Here is a 17,733-nt window from a genome sequence, read left to right as displayed (position 1 = left end):
CCAGGAATAGCGAGAGCACCAGGCTTAAATAATGAGAGACAAAACAGGGGGCAGGTGCACAAAATCAACTAAAATACGAAAGGGTCAGAGCGCCCTTGAGAGGAGGGATGACGATTGTGACTCCACCAGAGTTGAGAGAGTGCAATGTGGGATTTTTCCCAACACACCTTATCGCACGCTAGACACTCTCCCGACTCTAGGGGGCACCACTGTCTGCGCAGGCTGCAGATGCTCTGGCCTGCTCAGGCTGGCCCACCCTCTCAGCGCTCAGCTTCGTATTGACTGTTGCCGGGCGAATTTTGTCCACTGTGGCTTTTACGATATAACATCACGAGGCACTCGTGATGAGCCCTTAAAATTGAGTTTTTAGCTTTGCGGTAGTTTTGTAGTGCCGTCTTTTTTTTTTTTGCAATTAGAAATTTGGACATACGGTCCTAGTTTCCGGTAGTGCCCGTCGCTCCTGCTTTTGCAGTCCTTGAGAAAAGCAGTTTTTTTGTGTAGCTAATGGTTCTTTTACAGTCATATCTCTGTGTGTCTCCTGTGCTGGAATCCTGTTCTTTTTCATTGTTTGATCCATTTGATGGGGGGGCAGAAATTTTGAAAAGAAACAGTAGGGACTGGGCAGTTCTCAGCCTCAGAAGTGAACCCACTGGCGGTTGTGTTTGGTAATGGCGTCTGTGAAAATGAGCTGAGTGTTTTATGCAATAGTTTTGATGGTTTCGTTTGATACTGTGGGCTTGATGAGGGTTGATGTTTGAAGGTGTTGTCTCCTTGGGAGAAATCAGGCTTGCCTCTTGTCTCGACTACGTTATTCTACATGAAATGGGGAAGTAAAGTAGGTGGAAATCTTTAAGTGTGATGTCTCTTTTGTCTAAGAAGGAGCTAACTGTATGACCTCTTAATTTCCTCTTTTTTTTTTCATCAGCAAACTGCTCAGTGTTGACTTCCAGACTCCCTAGAAACCTTGTGACAGATGTGTTGTTCCTGCTCTCTGTGGTTTCGGTATACAAATAATGCAGAGTTGTTAAAAATGATTAATTCTCTTCCTCTTCCTCTTTCAATTTCAGTTCTTGCCAAGGAAAATGCTTTGGGGGTGGAGCAGTAGAGGTTTTCTTTTTAGGGTTTTTAAATGTATTTATTTTACTCTCCTCAATAGTTACAGAGTTAAAATAAAGATACAAGGTTATAGGCATAGTTCTCTAGACTAGCTAGGTGAAGTTATTGCAAGGCTTAAACTTTTGATACATGACAGATCGGAATGAAAGGGGAAAGTTAAAGCTGGCAGATTAAAGGAGATGAAACCAGGCCTGTATTGATTTGCCAGTAATTTGTGATTTTATTGAACTACAGAAAAATGTAGGTCTGTCCATTAACAGGCTAATTAGCTGCTTGTACGGCATTTGACCTCCTTTTGCAAAACTGTTTCTGTTTATAACTGATTCAGCTGTTTTTGAATCAGTTAGTGTTAATTAGTTAGAACATTTTTGTAGTTTATTCAAAATTTAGAGTTCAAAGCACTTGAACGACATCTGATTATTTTTCATAGATGAAGATTAAGATTTTGCATTAGCCCCTGTTTGCATTTTATAATAAGTTTGTGACGACTTTAGTAGTTCTGATAACGCCGAAGACTGACTGATGATAACTGAAGACCTGTCAGCTTGCAGAGTAAAAGTTATTTTTCATGGGAAAATGCTCACACGATGAGAAATAAAATGTAATTGTGATTACCGCTCTGGTTCGCCATCTAGGTAAACTTCCTGTTTACAGCAGACACTGGGAGGAAAGGACTCTTGCAGTAACTGCAGGGCTTTGGCATGTCTGCTACCCATGAGGGCTAAAATAGAAACTCAGCACGCGGGCCGGATAAAAACCCTCAAGTTAATACTGTACAAGTAGCAGTTTGGCCAAAAGGGTATCTGCAGTGTATTTTTCTTTAAATAATAATAAACCCTTATGTTCGTTTTGTGTGTTTGCCCAGGGAGTGTTTTACAGGACCTGAGACACACCATGATAAAGACACCTTCTGCAAACACTCTTGTTCAGTTTAACTTGTGTTTTGATTTTCAAGCCAGATCGGCAAAGGTGACTCATTTAACCTCTTCATCCAAGAGAAGGTCTTTTAAGTTGATCCGCCTCCTTCTAGAAGTAATTCTCTCCTGGTGTGCATGGATTCTTGTCTCCCCAGCACCACTTGACTGAAGACGTCGAAGACTCCCCAGCGCAAACGCCGCGCTCAGTCTGTCCCTCTCCACCTCCGCATGGCGAGAGACGGCAGGGTTTGCAGATCTGAAGCGCGAGTTTCATTTCACACAGTCTCGGAGCGCTGATTTGTTTCCCCCCCCCCTCAGGCAGTGTTTGTGGGGAATGTTGCAGTCCTTTTTTGTTTCTAATACCCGTACGGCCGTCCCTCTGTGAGGATCGCAGTGATGGCTGTGTGCAACAGCAGGCCGGTGGCCTGTGCTGTTAAGCTGTACTCTTCTGTAAAGCGTCCTCCGTATTTCCCTGACGGTGTCTGCAGTGTCTGCTAAGCTTCAGCCATAGCGAAAGATCAGGGTTCAACTCTGAAAGTGTGGCGGCAAATCATTTTCTGCAAAGAGTACGGCGTGGCAGGATGAAGGGCCCTGGAGGTCACGGTCTTATGCAATTTCACAGGTATGTTGCCAGACCAATGCACGTCAGCCAGAAAGTGACGCCTGTATGTGGCCCTTCCTTGCTTGCTGGCGTCCCTGTTCTTGATTAAGGCTCTGAGTCAAGATGTCATGCCCTGATACGCCACTGTCAATCCCTGCGCCTTCCTGATCTGACGGGGCAAACCGTGTCACTTATCCAGACGCAGCTGTGGCAGAAGCAATGGGAACTCCCAGCACTATCAATGTTCGTGAGAACTGACCTGCTATGTTTGCAGTATAACTCACTGGCACCAGTGATTTGTGTCCTTGCACACTTTGGCCCACCAAATACTTATTTTGTTTCCTGTGAGAACCACTGACGACTGAATTTGAAAAATCTCTTTCCAAAGCCAAGAATAACCAGCCTCGGACTGCCACCTTCCTTTTTCAAACTCTGGTCAGCTTGTCGCAAAACCTCAGCTCGACAGCCTTTCCAGATATGGACCGAAGTGGAGTTTTAACGGCCACACACGTGTAAGTCAGCACCCGTTCTGCGCTGGTGTCTGGACCGTGCCCTGACCAGGGTTTTCCTCATTGGTGAACCCTTCTTAGGTCAGAGGTCAGGCGTGGCGGGTCTTTTGGACATGCTGCTTGCAAGCCGGAGGGGAGCCTTACAATGGGAAGTTGACACTTCCTTCTGCGCGGGGAGCCAGGACGTGAGCCGACCGTCCGCAGGACAATGATGGCTTTGTCCCGCACCGAGCCGCGTGCCGGCGGGACCCACAGCGGGCTCTTTCGGTGGAGAGCGCTGCACGAGCAGCTTTCCGCGGCGTTTTAAATGATCGGCGTAATTGAACAGTCCTTGAGTGGAGGCGAGGAGCACGTCTTAGACCGGGGCTGCACATCTTCAGTCCCGGAGGGCCGGAGAGTTTCTGGTTTGCCTTCTCCCTGAGCCATTAATCACCTATTTGAAATATTTTCTTAAATGGAGAAGCTGGAGCCTTTTCTTGTTCTTGAGGCGCTGGGCATTTAGAGAAATCCGTCTAATCAGAGTAGCTGCCCTTGTAGACCGGAGACGAATGTCCCTGCATTGGAAGAACCTACGAAGGCACCTCTGGGCAAGAGCTTGTGAGCAGCCTTCCTTTCTTCTGAGCGTAACGGTGATTTTTACTTGAAATATTTTGGCTCGCTTGCGTTTTTCCTGTTCTGCAGTTTGTTACGGCGGTGTGCATTTCAGCTGTTTGCTGCAAGTGTTGTTTTTTTTTTTTTTTTGCTCCGTGTGGGTGGCCTGTCGGAGTCTTCTTTTGTTTAGAAATCTTTTGTGCTGGTGTGTGTCTGCGTTGCGCTCAATCTCCTGTCACGGCCAGGTTGGTCACAGGCATGTCTGGCAGCCAGACCTCTCATCTGTTTCAGTGGGCCTGAACCTTGACCCCTGGGCGGCAGTGGAGCAGAACGTCAGAAAGAGCGCTCCACTCCCACTCCCCTGTGACTCTGCCTTCTGCTGCGCTCTGCGCGCCCGAGCTTCTCAACGATACAAAAGCCAGAGGCGATCGCCAGTAACCCCCACGGGTTTTTCGGACTTGGAGTGGAGACTGATCAATTATGAATGCTGCGCTCTGATCAAGAACCACACATGACCAGCTGAAAAAAAGACCCTTCTCCTCGCTCACAGCCTGCGAGTGCTCTTCAACAGGGTGCAGTGTGTTTCCGCACTGAAATGCAAATCCAGCAACAATCAGGCCTTGTCCCCGTGACAGACTTTTCCTTGCCTCTCAGTACTGTAGCTGTTGGCCACCCTGGCTTGAGAAGCTCAGTGCCACAGTCCCTTAAAGGAATATTGAATTAGAGCAATTGGTGGTCTAGCTAATTGAACTCTGGGTTAAGGGCTGTGGGTCTGTACCACTGGGTTCAGCTACAGTTGACCTTGTGAGACCTAAACCCGAAGGAAGTTATCTGCACATGCTCAGTATTTAGCCAAAAACATACACTAAGCAGTGTCTCGTTTAATCTGTTTTCGAAAACAATTCAGTAGCAGCAGATTTAAGCCTGTGTGATTCCAGGCTGTCTTTTATCATTTACAGAGTTTTCTTTTAAGCTGCAGTGTAGCTAGCAGTCTTTGATTATTTCTGCCTACACTTCTGTAGATCGGTTCCTTACTGACAGGTTTGTGTGTGTGTGTGTGTGTTTGTTTGTGTGTGTGTGTGTGGAGTTTGCTTCGGGGCCTGAAATTTCAAGGTCATCGTTCTGAAGTGAGGATTTTACCGTGTTTCTTTCTTTTATGCAAAAACTAGCTTTAAGCAAAATAAAATGAAAATTAGCAATTTTGATTAAAATTATCTCCGTGCATAGGCTTTGAAGGAAAAAGGCTTAAGTTCTGAGATTTAATTAAACACAACAGTCCTAATTTTGCGGATATTTTGAATATCAAATGAAGTGGCCATTTATAATGGTTGTGAAGCTGCTAAGGGTTTCAAGCAGTCTTGTTTCCATTTGCATAAATTGTTCCCATCATAGTTCTGACTATTTCCCAATATTGCCGTAATCAAAACAAATTAATTGAATCTGCAGTGATTTTATCTTTTTTACCTAAAGTACGTGTGAACAATAGTCTTGACTTTTCTTCAAATGTCTCTTTACGTAAGCAGTATTATTAACAACACTAATAAATATTGGCCTTGATCTTTCTGCTTTAGCCCCCTGCATAATTTGACATGCATATTTTGAGCTTTTCAAATAGATTACATTACTGTGTCAATTGGCATTTTCCAGATGTTACTCTGTAATATCTTAAGCATGATTCTTAATGCAGTCAATAATGACATCATCTTTAACACTTTCTTATACCAGTATATAGCTATGACTTGGGGAGCTGCAGTGGGTAGGGTTGGGTTTAATTCTGCGCCAGGAGTGCTGTCTGTGTGGAGTTTGTATGTTCTCCCCGTGTGGGTTTCCTCCCACAGACTGAAGACAGACTGGTAGTTTATGGGCTTCAGGGAATATCGCTCCTGGTGTCTGTGAGCCTTGCGCGCGTTGCTTGCTGGGATGGCTCGCCATTGCTTCAGCACCCCTGCGGCCCTAAATTGGATGAAGCTGTTAGAAAATGGACAGGTGAAAGATTATGACTTATTGTCGTCTTTTCCGTTTCTTGTGACCTGACCTTAATTTACACAATTAGTTTTTTTTTCCCCACTTCAGAGTTTCCTGTCTAGGCTCTGCGTGGTGCATGTTGTTGTTGTTGTTGTTCTCGAGAGCTTGAAGGCTCTTGGCGATGAATCTGGAAAGACAGTGTGGCACCGCCCTGGCCTCCTGTGCCTTAGCGTGTGACAGCACACGTCCGGGCCTTGAGGTGGGCTTGAACACAACTTCTGTTCATTTCAGGAGGTTTTCAGGCGTGTTTTTCAATCCCGAAGTCTTGCCGTCATCAGAGCAGTCACAGGACCGGCTGCAAATCTGTAAATAGTCTTCGGCGACATCGACTCTGTGGGATCAGTGAGACCGCCTGTCTCCAGGAGAGTCCCTTCGGGGGATGGACGAGGGAAGGTGGGAGTCGGGATTGTGGGAAATGCTGGGTGCCGTAAATATCCCAGGCAGCCTGGCAAGCAACTAAAGACGCGGCACCGGAAAGTGCAAACTGCGGATGTTAAAATAGAAGGAAGGGAGCTGTGCACGTTCCCCTGATCACTGCAGCAAAGATCCTTCCTGCACACAGGGCCCCCACTGCCCGTGAAGAGAGCTGGAGAAACCCATTCCCCTCGGAACTCGGTACAGTGCAGTTAACACAGTTGTGTGGCTTGCCTGCGTTTGTCACGTTAACATGCAGAACGCGGAAAACGTGTTATCGTGATCTCGGTCAAGCTACTGGGGATGGTTGGAGGAATAAGATCACTTTCTGCAGTGTACGGAAGGACACGAGAAAGGTGACAACCAGAAGAATGCCGTTCGGCACTGTGGCCGCTTGGCTTGTAGTTAATGGATCATGCGGCTGTTTCTTGAATTAATCCTGAATTCCACATGTTGGTGTTTTTTTGTGGTATCGGTAGCTGTGCTCCTATTAACAATGTATAGCTGTTGTCATTAATTTTCAGTTATTTATCTTCTGGAAAAGGAGCGAGCGTATCTCTGTGTGATGATGTGAGCAGCCTCCTGTGGCTCGTGGTTTCTGGGTGAAGAAGTGTGCGGTCAGCGGTGAGGGGGCCAGCGATCTGTCGTTTTCCACTCATTGGTTTTTAGGGGGTACGAGGTTTACCCTGACTTTCTGGTGTCCTTAATATTCAGTCCAGGTTTAGTGTGTTCAGAATGATGTGCTGTGCTTGCTACTGCAGCGTCTGTCCGCGCGTCAATGCCTGTGCAGTTATTAATAAAGCACAAGATGATGTCAGAGACCTAAAGTCTCTGTTGGTTGATGTGATGTGAATGTTCAGCATTCGGGTGGCCAGAACCAGAATTGTTCCTGCATCTAGGACTTGAGGAAGAGGAATTTGGTTCTCATTAGGCTGTGTGTGGTGTGGAAAGGTTTATAAAGGATCCAGTGTCACAGAGGTTGTGATTTAGTGGGGTGTTTCTCTGTGGTCTGGTCAAGAATGATTGTTTTTCCAAAAATAGACCTCATAAATACCTGAGTAGCAGGCAGCGGTGTGTAAAAAAGTGGATAGTCATCCAAGATCTGCTATGTAAGGGAACCGTTAAGTCTTGAGGCGCTGGATTTTGTTAAAAAAATAAACAGGGATGGAAAGGAACACGTAAAGATTTATTCCATGCTGAAAGGAAAAGAAAAGAGATCCAACGTTTTGGCTGTGGAGCCTTCTTCAGGTGTGTCTTCAGGTGAAGAAGGCTCGACAGCCGAAACGTCGGGTCTCTTTTCTTTTCCTTTCAGCATGGAATAAACTTTAAGCTGTTCGTTTGCAGCCTACTTGAGCTCCTTTAAGAAACAGGGATGACGGCACGCCAGAACGTCCACTCCTGCGGGTCTTGGCGTGGCTTGTGAGCCCAGCTGCTGGAGCCGAGGTGAGGGAGTCTGGGACTCGCCTCAGGAGGAGGAGGAGTTCAGGAGGAAAGGAGAGGCGGATGAGGAGGGAGCTCTTAAGTGCGGCCGGAGGCAAGAGAGGAGAAGCAAAAACTTGCAGTCATGTCAGAAGGGATTTTCAGAGCGCCAAGAGGAGCCTGATCTGTTTGAACAGTAGCTCAGAATTACCTGAAAATACCAACTGCATCCCAGTGGAGCTTGACTGCACAGCAGCACCGCGACCACAGCGCCTGAGGGCGGAGCGGGGGCTCTGTGGCTGAGGATCTGCGCCTGTGGCTGGAAGGTTGCTGGTTCAAATCTCGCAGCCGGCAGAGGAATCCTACTCCGTTGGGCCCCTGAGCAAGGCCCTTAACCCCAACTGCTCCAGGGGTGCTGTACAATGGCTGACCCTGTGCTCTGACCCCCAGCTTCTCTCCCTGTCTGTGTGTCTCATGGAGAGCAAGCTGGGGTATGCGAAAAGATGAATTCCTAATGCAAGAAGTTGTATAGGGCTAATAAAGGGATGTTATATTATGAATGGGGAGGCCACCTGCCAGACCTGGGCTTGCGGAAGGGGTCAGACTGGGCGCTGGTGCTACAACGCACCACTGTATCTGAGTGCACAGGAGCAAGTAAGGGTTTATTCCCTGCTGAAAAGAGAGGAAACACAACGTTTCAGCTGTGGAGCCTTCTTCGGGTGTGGAATAAACCTGTACTTGTTCCCTTGCGGCCTATATGGTGACGCAGCTCCCTACTTGAACTGCTATTCTCTCTGAGGGGTAGTGATGCGCGGGTCGGCTTTTTTTTTTTTTTTTTGACCCACACCCGCCCGCGGTTGTGCGGAACGAAAACGCACCCGCCCGACCCGATCTCAAATCTTTTTTTTTTTGAACCCGAGCCCGCCCACGGGTGTGAGTCAACCCGCGCATCGCTACCGAGTGGACAGAAACCACTGTTTGGGGACTGCAGAGCTTACTGCAGGAGCCACAAGAGTAACAGAGCATCAGAATCCAGACTCCTCAGTGGCAAACCTGCATCTCCGCCTTCATAGGACAGCACAGCCGGTTACAGCCGTGCTGAATCACAGGCTACAGAAGATCGCCTGCTGGAGGTAAACATCACTCATGCAAGGATGAAAGCTGGTCTGAGACTGTGTGGACTGTTGTAGGGTTCCTTGGGCCCTTGTGTGCAATTTGCAAATGCCAGATTCTTGCAGCAGCTGTCAGGATAAAGTCATTCACGCCCTGTCGGCAAGGTTGAGCCCTTTCGGGGGCAAGCAAAGCCTTTCGTTTTTCTGAAAATAAAATGAAAAACGTAACCGAAGCCTTGTTGTTTGGGGAATATCGCGCAAGGTTGTCAGGTTTGCTGTGAAAGGGTGCCTGTTCCGCTGTTGCAGTCCAGTGGCGCTCTCTAATAAAAGTGAGCAATTGGCCAGAGAAGGGTTGCTGTCCCGCCTCCCCGGAACTGTCAAGAGGGCCAGTCCTGCACCAGAAGCGCCAGGCTCCAGGAAATAAATTCATGTTGCATTGCATTACATCATAAAGCACAGATCGATACAGTTATTGCTACTTAAGTGTGCCATTAGTGGCTGCTGTCATTTCTTTCTGTTCAAAGTATGTAGCTTTTGGCCTAAACCCTGAGACACCACGGTGGCATAATGGAATGTGCACTTTCTGCCCTTTTTTTCCCCTCCTTTCTCATCAGATCTGTGCTTTTTTCAAACTGGTGTACAATAAGATTTAGATAAGATCACTTTATTAGCCCTATGCAATTCCTTGCATTAGGAACTTGTCTTTTCGCAGACCCCAGCTTGCTCTCCATGAGACACACAGACAGGGAGAGAGAAGCCTGGGGTCGGAGAGCAGGGTCAGCCATTTATACGGCACCCCTGGAGCAGCATGGGTTAAGGGCCTTGCTCAGGGGCCCAACGGTCTAGGATTACTCTGCCGGCTGCGGGATACGAACCGGAAACCTTCCAGCCACAGACCCTCCCACAGCCCCCACAATATCCATCCAGTCCTCTCAGTATACGTTATGTAATATTTTAGAGTGCTTACTCACAGTGGTTCAATAGACCATTCCTCCAGCTGCAGTAAGTTGTGGAAAATCCAGTGTTAACTGAGACTTGACGTAAGAAGAAACGGCCACAGGTGTTTGCTGGCTCAGAAGTTTGTCTTCTTTTCCCAGAACTCTACGCATAATTATTTTCTTAGCACCTGCATAGACTCCTGCTGAGCGTATCGGTTTTCTGTGCCATTATTAATCTTCCTGTGAGAACATGCGTGTTCACAGTGAACCTGCGACCTTTTTCGTGAAGCTTTTTTTTTTATTTCATACTAGGCAATGTACGTCATCTTTGAAAAGATCCTGCAAGTTATTGAACCTGGAAAATCCAATGGCACCAGACCCTGTAGACTAGAAGGAGGATACATGTATCTCATACAGATTATTTTTGTCTACTGTTTTTAACTTACTGGGTAGGGTAAACCTGTTTTAACAGGTACAATCTGGAATTTATACCAAAGGTAGTGACACTGCCAAGGCCACACTTTTGGAGTTCCAAATAAGGCTGTTTTAAGGCTGTAAAGGATTTCTAAAACATTTTTTGTGCAATATGGTATTTGCATGTGGGACTAATAGAGAGTGTTCTGTTTAAATTTTGGGTTCATGGCTGTTTGAAACAGGAAGGGGTGAATTCCAAAAGGGGGAGACTGGATTTGAAAGCGCTTACGGTGGCATCTGAGATGTGTTCTTCATCCTGCAGGATGAAAGAGGGCTTGTCCTGCTCTTGAGGATGAGCCAGATAGAGAGCTGGATGCTCGTTTTCACTTTCCAGGAACGCTCTTGCTCAGTAACTCGTGTTGCCCTTTATAGCTTAATTGAATTTGACTTGGGAGGGTTTAGTGTATCAAAAGTAATGTGATTACACTAATCGGCACCTGCGAGATCAGAAAATAAACGGATTAAGGAAATTATCTCTAATTATGTCAGATAGGGGGAGAAGGGAGGCCGAGGCAGGCTGGGGGAAGCCGTGTCCACAAGAGTGAGCGTCTGAGGAAGAAGTTGTGTAATGATGCGAAGGTCAGGGATAAAAGCAGGCGGCTTGGCTTTATGCAGTGAAAGCACTATTGCTCGTCACGATACACCTCATTTCAGGCACTCCCTGAAACACCACAGCTCCGCTTGCATGCAGATGAGTAATGTCATTGTGTGTAACATGGCAATTAGGCCTAATACTTCTCTGCGTGAGAGTCGGCATTAGGGTTTCTCACTGGGGTCTCATCCCAACTATAAATTACCTTGTTTTCATGTGTTAGTGATTCTATTGAGAGCTTCACGGTGGGGTGCTCATTAGTTTTTGTAAGTACACAGTGAAAACTGAGTGAGTGGAGGCTTGATAGGATTGAATTTACGAATTAAACATCTAAGATACTGTGGTTTAGAATAGTCACTGCGAGGCAGCGAGGCTCTGGATATGGTGTGCGTTTGGTCTGAATTTGCAAATTCATGGGCACTCGCCATTCTTCTGCTGTTTTTCTGGCGACCTAAACCTTACATTTCAGCTGTCGTGCAGATGGAAAGCTACAATGACCCCCTTCTTCTTGTTTTTCCAGTTGTCCGTTCCTGGCGACGAACATCACCCCAGCTGTCCCTGTGATCGGCGGGGTCCTGTTCTTTTTCGTGATGGGCACGCTGCTGAGAACCAGCTTCAGTGACCCCGGCGTGCTGCCCCGGGCCACCCCTGATGAAGCCGCAGACCTGGAAAGACAAATAGGTAACACTGAAGGTCTGTCTGTCCACATGTCAGCACGTTCACGTCTCCGAATCCTTGTCTGCGACTGCAAAATGTCAGTTTCTGTGCTGTGTGTTATTTCTGTGCCATCTGTCTGAAAAGGGAAAGTGTGGATCTCGGTACTGTGTGTACCCTACACAAGCTGTTCCAGAAAGTGTGTGCTCATTCATGCAGCTGAGCTGTCTTTTTCCTGACGCACCCTGAGTGAAGGAACTTGAGGGTCAGTCAGCCTCACCTGAGATTTAAACCCACAGCCTTCTAGTTATGAGTATCCTGCCCTGCCCACTACACCACACTGCTGTGCTGTTGTCTGAAAATCTGTGAGGAGACATTGCAGTCGAACTTGAACTTGAACTTTATTGCCATATGTAACCAGTACTGGTACAATGGAATTCTTACTTACAGAAAGTCTCTCGTTTGTAAAACAAGTGTAAAATACAAAAAAAAGTGCAAACAGTGCATCAAGACAATGTACAAACAAACAATAGACAATGTGCAAGTAAACATGCAGACAGTTTGAATGTAAACAATACAGACGTGTAAACAATGACTGGAGACGTACAATAAATAAATTACAATGAGGTAGATGGTGATGGTGTAGGTGTGGTCCGAGGGGGATGGCTAAATGTGTTCGCCAGTCTCACTGCTTGTGGATAGGAGCTATTGAAGAATCTAGTGGTAAGTGACCGTATGCTCTTATATCTCTTTATATCTCTGATAGCTGCAAATGAGGCCATTTCTTTAGACATTATTAGGATAATAGAAATTCCACCACCAAAAACCCTATCCACTTTCATACACGGAGTGATCTGACCTCTTGTAGAAGGTATCTTATGAAGGTTTCCTAGTCCCTTATATGCATTGTGTCCAGGCACATTTTTCACACATTTTGGGACTGTGCAGATCTTAAGGTCTAGAAACAGGTCTCTTCTTGTCTGTCCATTGTTCTAAATAGGGATATTCCCTGTTCACATTCTGTGTTCCTGCTAGACTGTGATTCAGACTTGGCTGTCTGGTCGGACTGCAGATGAACAGTAGTTGGCACCATCATGAATACAATGGTGCAGTAACCTCTCTCCGAAAAGATCCTTCTTCAGGGGCCTTAAGTATCATGCGGACTAGTGACCAAAATGGCAGATGAAATTCAGTAGGGAAGCAATGAGTGTTGGGAGCTCTCGGGTGCGGAACAAGCTCCTTCTTCTCGGACAGCTGCCTCTAGGAAGGAGACTAGGTAAATAAAGTGATTGCTGATCAGTGCGTTTCCCTTGATCGTACGGAATATCCAGACTGCATCATATACTGTAGATTAAAACGTGCACAATGTGAAGTTTGACTGTACGGAATCTGTCATTGAATCAACCTTTGCAAGTCAAACAGCAGGATTGTCTGCAAAACCTTCCTTACTGCAGAGTCTGAAAAGTAGTAAGTGTCTGGGTCAGCTGCCATGAAGATAAGAATTTTGATCTTAAAATCAAGAAGTTCCTCCAACATGTCTTGAAACAGCATCCAAGGCGTCTTATCTTGCAGTAGTCTAGTGTTAAAATGCCGGGGGGGGGCACAAAAAGGTTTCTTAGATTTTAGCGCTGTGATTGGATGGCGATACGGATTGCTTTTCCACATTGTGTACCACAGGGTGTAACTAGGGAATTGTTCATTCTAGAGTATGATTTATGACTGGCTGAAAGAAAGAGGAAATTGTTTGGATAAGGTCTTCAACGTGCGCCATACATCTATCGGTCTATGGTGCCTTGCCATGTCTGGCCCGCTGATGAATTTTGCTATAATTGTAGACCCACATAACAGGCAAATCGGTTTCTTCAAATTAAAGAAAAGCTCTGAACTTTCCTGTTGTACTGTCCACCACAGTGGACAGTGGCAAAGGCACAATCACAGTCAGGGCCAAAAATATAGTGCCCTCTTGTGGTCTGGAGGTGAGATTGTCTCCCCAGCCATTTAACTACGCTACCATCTGTAATCATACACCCTTAATTCACTGGATTTGTGCGACAATACACATCTAAACCACAGGAAATACCTTTGTGCGCTATTGCGTAGGAAGAAGGCCTGCTCTGTGCCTGGGGCAGCTTGCCTTGAAGAGGCCCACGGGTGGTAACAAGGCAGGAGGAGCCCCTGAAATCAAAGTTCGACTCCCAGCCCAGGCCTGTCAGCGACTTCTGAAGAGGTCTGTGGAGGTGGATGGCCTGTTACTCCTGCACTGTGCCTTTCTTAGCCTCCTACTGAGTTTGGGATGGACTGGATTGTGCCTGCTTTCTGGTGTGACTTTCAAGAGGTTTTGAGGGGATTAGTACCTGGCTGCAGTGATGAAGCTGCTCCCGGGTCTCAACAGAGGCCCTGTGCACTTGTGGGATTATTTACACATCAGGTCTGAGAACAGGGCGTCTCAGCAGGGGACCAGTGACTCTCCCAGACCAGACGTACACTTTCCTAGTATTGCAAGTGCCCGGGCCTGAACATTCGTCTCTTTCCATTTCATTTGTCGAAGGCAATTCATTACGGCATCCATAACTGAATAATGTCAAGGTCAGCCAGTTCCTGCGGGGGTGTATAACAGGACAGAAAATAATTTCCTCTCAGATATGTTTTTAGATATGCCAGTCTCCCTAGCTGATCATACGATGACCTAGGCAGCACGCTTCCTGATGAGTTCTCAGGTCTGTTGGTCTCAACGCTTGATTCATACCCTTTGAGCTACATTGATATTCTAGTCTGTCTCCCAACCTGTGTGTCCTGTTGTTTGCATGATATCACTGGCTTTCAAGCATCCAGAGGGCCATCTGCACAACCACTGCCCAGAGAGAGGTGCTGGGTGATGCGATATGTGACCTATCTGTGCGTCGTGCCAGTATAATTACACATCACACCAGTGCAGGTCATATTTGTGCTGGTGCAATTGCAGATCCTACCAGGAAGAGTTGTTGCCCATTGTGAAGAATTCACAGCTCCTCCCTAAGGCAGTGCAAGACCTAAATTAGGTTTAGGATGTTTACTTACTCCTCCAGCTGTGCTTTATGCTTGAACACTTACCTTCTCTGCCTTCAAAGTTTTAAATGTTAAGATTACTCATACCCTGGTATGTGAAGACCTTTTCTTTTCTTCCAGCACTGTGGTATTTTTGCCCTCGTCTCCAGTGAGTCAGAGTTACTGCATTATTCTAGGTCTTATGATAAAAAAAACCTGAGCAATGTGAATACCAATGGTAGTATTTAACGCAGCCTGTAGGATGTGCAGCTGTTCTGTAATAGGTACGGAATGAATCGTCGCCTGTGATTAAAAATTGTTAACTGCTCTGTTGCAAAGCGTTCCAGTTTTATTTGCCGCTGTTCACAGTTCTGTATTGATCAGCTGCTGGGAAACCTCTCTGCGCCCTTCCTGCGGGGCTCCTCCCAACATGACCGCAGTCCAGCAGTGCAGGGCTCAACCTCAGGCGGCTCTCTCAGGGAATAAGCAGGGGAGATGCGCTAGTTGCCGGCCTGCAGCCCCGTTGAACATTTGTGGGCTGGTGTGCAGGTAGCAGAGACCAGTGAGACCATGGTGAGACCATCTCACAGCACAGCCGCCTAGTGCACAGCTTGTACAGCTGAGGTGCATGCAGCCGTTTCCAGGGGGGGTCCCGCTGCTTCGTCTGTGACTATCACAGTAGGCCCCCCCGATGACCACCTCTCTTGATGCCGTAGATAATTAAAGAGCGGAAGTCTGTTTGTCATGGCTGCTCAATAAAATGTGAGCGCAGTTGCTACCAAGCAAGTCGTTTCCCTAATAACTGTTAAGTTGTTATTGTTTAAGATTGTGGTGTTTACTGTACATGCGTCCCAGTGTGAAAAACACCCCACTTGTTTTGAAAAAGTGGTCAGAAATCATGTTTGTAACCGTTCAGGATCTGGAGTCCAGCTGTTCGGGGCCCTCTGCAAGTTTCAGTAACTGGCGAGTGATAAGTACCACTGATGCCACTGCAGAAATGACTCGCCTTGAGGGTGAATGCGTGACGATCAGGCACCAACATCACACAGTGCACTTTGGTTGAACTGGCTTTTCATCTGCTGAATTACTGTGGATAGTGCTAGTGATCTTGTTGAAATTCTCACATGTTCTCTGTTCCAGACCAGAACAGGGCTGCGATATCAGTTCTGTCACAGGTTCTATAATATTTGTCTTGCTGGCTGTAATAATAATAATTATAATTATAGTAATCCTTACACTTGTATAGCTCTTTTCTGGACACTCCACTCAAAGTCCTTTACAGGTAATGGGGACTCCCCTCCACCACCACCAGTGTGCAGCCCCACCTGGATGATGTGACAGCAGCTATAGTGCACCAGTACACTCCCCACACACCAGCTCTCAGTGGGGAGGAGAGCAGAGCGATGAAGCAAGTTCATGGATGAGGATTATTAGGAGTCCATGACTGGTGAAGGCCGGGGGAAATTTGGCCAGGACACCGGTAACACCCTTCTCTTTTCAAGAAACGGCCTGGGATTTTTAATGACCATAGAGAGTCAGGACCTCAGCTTTACATATCATCCAAAGGACGGCGCCTGTTTACAGTATAATATCCCTGTCACTATACTGGGGCATTAGGACCCACACAGACCGCAGGGTGAGCACCCCCTGCTGGCCCCACTAACACCTCTTCCAGTAGCAACCTTAGTTTTTCCCAGGTCTCCCATCCAGGTACTGACCAGGCTCACACCCGCTGAGCTCCAGTGGGCTGCCAGCTGTGAGTTGCAGGGTGATATGGCTTCTGTAGAGTAGTCATTGCGATTTCTTCTCCTCCCCTCGGCTCTCGACCCCCGAACGTGTTCCTACAGGCTCATAAGATCTTCTGCATTTTTCATTCTCTGCAAATTCCAGGACATTTTTTATTCAAAACCTCCCTAAAACCGGTGATTTGGGTTTATTATGGATATTTAAGGGCTGCCATGTGTACTTTCCATCTCCTTCCTTTCTAATGGTTTACATGAGCTGCTGCCGGATTACACATCCTGCATGAAAGAACATTTGTTTGCTTTTACAGTGATCTAGACAGCCTGTGAGAGGCGTTCGGCGGCTCAGAGCTCCCTCGGTGTAGTCTTTGTTCTTTTCAGAGGCACTACTTTGAAATGCTAATTGTCTTTCCTGTAAGAGGCTTAAGCCCCTGCTCTGTAGACACCGTGAAGAAGACAAAGGGCAATCATCCTGTAACTGCAGAAGAAAAAACCCAATACGACTGGCGAAATCTAAAGAATTAAGAGAGATTTTATCTTGTGCTCTGCTTCTATTCATGAGAAAATGTATGACATTTCCTTAATTTAATTGAAGATGGCATTTATTTTCATACCTCCCCTTGTACGTATAAGTGGGTGGTCCTGTAATGGACTGGTCTTTTGCAAAGTAGCACTTTTTTTTCCCAGTTTGCTGTTCTGTTTACTAAAGAGCTATTTCTGGAGTCACTGATCCAGCAATAGCTCACAACCATTTGACTGGTGACTATTACGGCAGCATGTCTCACCTTGGTGTCTGAACATAACAGGCATGGGATATTATAAGATCTACGCGGGATCTGGCTGTTTGTTTCTGACTGTGACTGAAGACTTGGATAAGCATGCAAGAATGCATCTGTCTTTTTTCATTAGATGCTTATTATTTTACCCTACTTCTAGTAGGTTTAATGTTTTTCTTCATGTGTTGTACTTGGTGGAATTGGATGCTGTAGATGAGCAATTCGAGTCACAGCATTGCGATTGTGTCTCTATATATTTTAGTAGTCCTGCCAAGCAAATGAGACAGGAGCTGCATCAACCTTTAGTGCCTGTTCTGGGTGGGAAGATGTACCAAGCAGACCTCTTAGAATCTTTATTGTAACAGTAAGCGTAATAATGCCTGTGAGAGGAAGAGGAAGAAGATGATCGATTCTGGTAAATCAGTGAAGAGGCCACTTGAGGTACCGGTGCATTGCGATTTAAAGACTTTCTGATAGAGGGCTGAAAGATATATAAGTTATAAGTTGTGTTGTCCCCCCCCAAGACGTAGGCACATGTTGAGGATTGTTGAGGCGGAGTGATGGCTCTGTGGCTAAGGATCTGCGCCTGCGGCCGGCAGAGGAATCCTACTCCGTTGGGCCCCTGAGCAAGGCCCTTAACCCCAGCTGCTCCAGGGGCGCTGTATTTGGCTGACCCTGCGCTCTGACCCCAAGCTTCTCTCCCTGTCTGTGTGTCTCATGGAGAGCAAGCTGGGGTATGGGAAAAGACAAATTCCTAATGCAAGAAATTGTATATGGCTGATCAAATGATCTTATCTTGTCTCAGACTTTTTTTTTTCCAGTTCCTGTC

General features: G+C 46.6%; 1 protein-coding gene across 4 annotated transcripts in view; it reads left to right on the top strand.

Moving 5' to 3' along the window:
* The window catches only part of zdhhc14 (zDHHC palmitoyltransferase 14), a 96,599-nt gene that overhangs the window by 38,234 nt on the left and 40,632 nt on the right, over window positions 1-17,733 (top strand). For 2 of the 4 annotated variants that reach the window (XM_088626588.1, XM_088626586.1), the window contains exon 2: window positions 11,229-11,389. In XM_088626588.1, coding sequence (XP_088482714.1) covers window positions 11,229-11,389 — 161 coding nt within the window. Of the gene's footprint in view, window positions 1-11,228; window positions 11,402-17,733 lie in introns of all 4 variants that reach the window. The other 2 variants (XM_088626587.1, XM_088626584.1) reach the window with 1 other exon arrangement.

The sequence above is a fragment of the Lepisosteus platostomus genome, chromosome 3 (assembly GCF_059453375.1).
Source record: "Lepisosteus platostomus isolate fLepPlt1 chromosome 3, fLepPlt1.hap1, whole genome shotgun sequence".
NCBI classification, from domain to species: domain Eukaryota; kingdom Metazoa; phylum Chordata; class Actinopteri; order Semionotiformes; family Lepisosteidae; genus Lepisosteus; species Lepisosteus platostomus.
The sequence above is the reverse complement of the archived record's forward strand: the minus strand, read 5'-3'. Positions and strand labels throughout refer to the sequence as shown.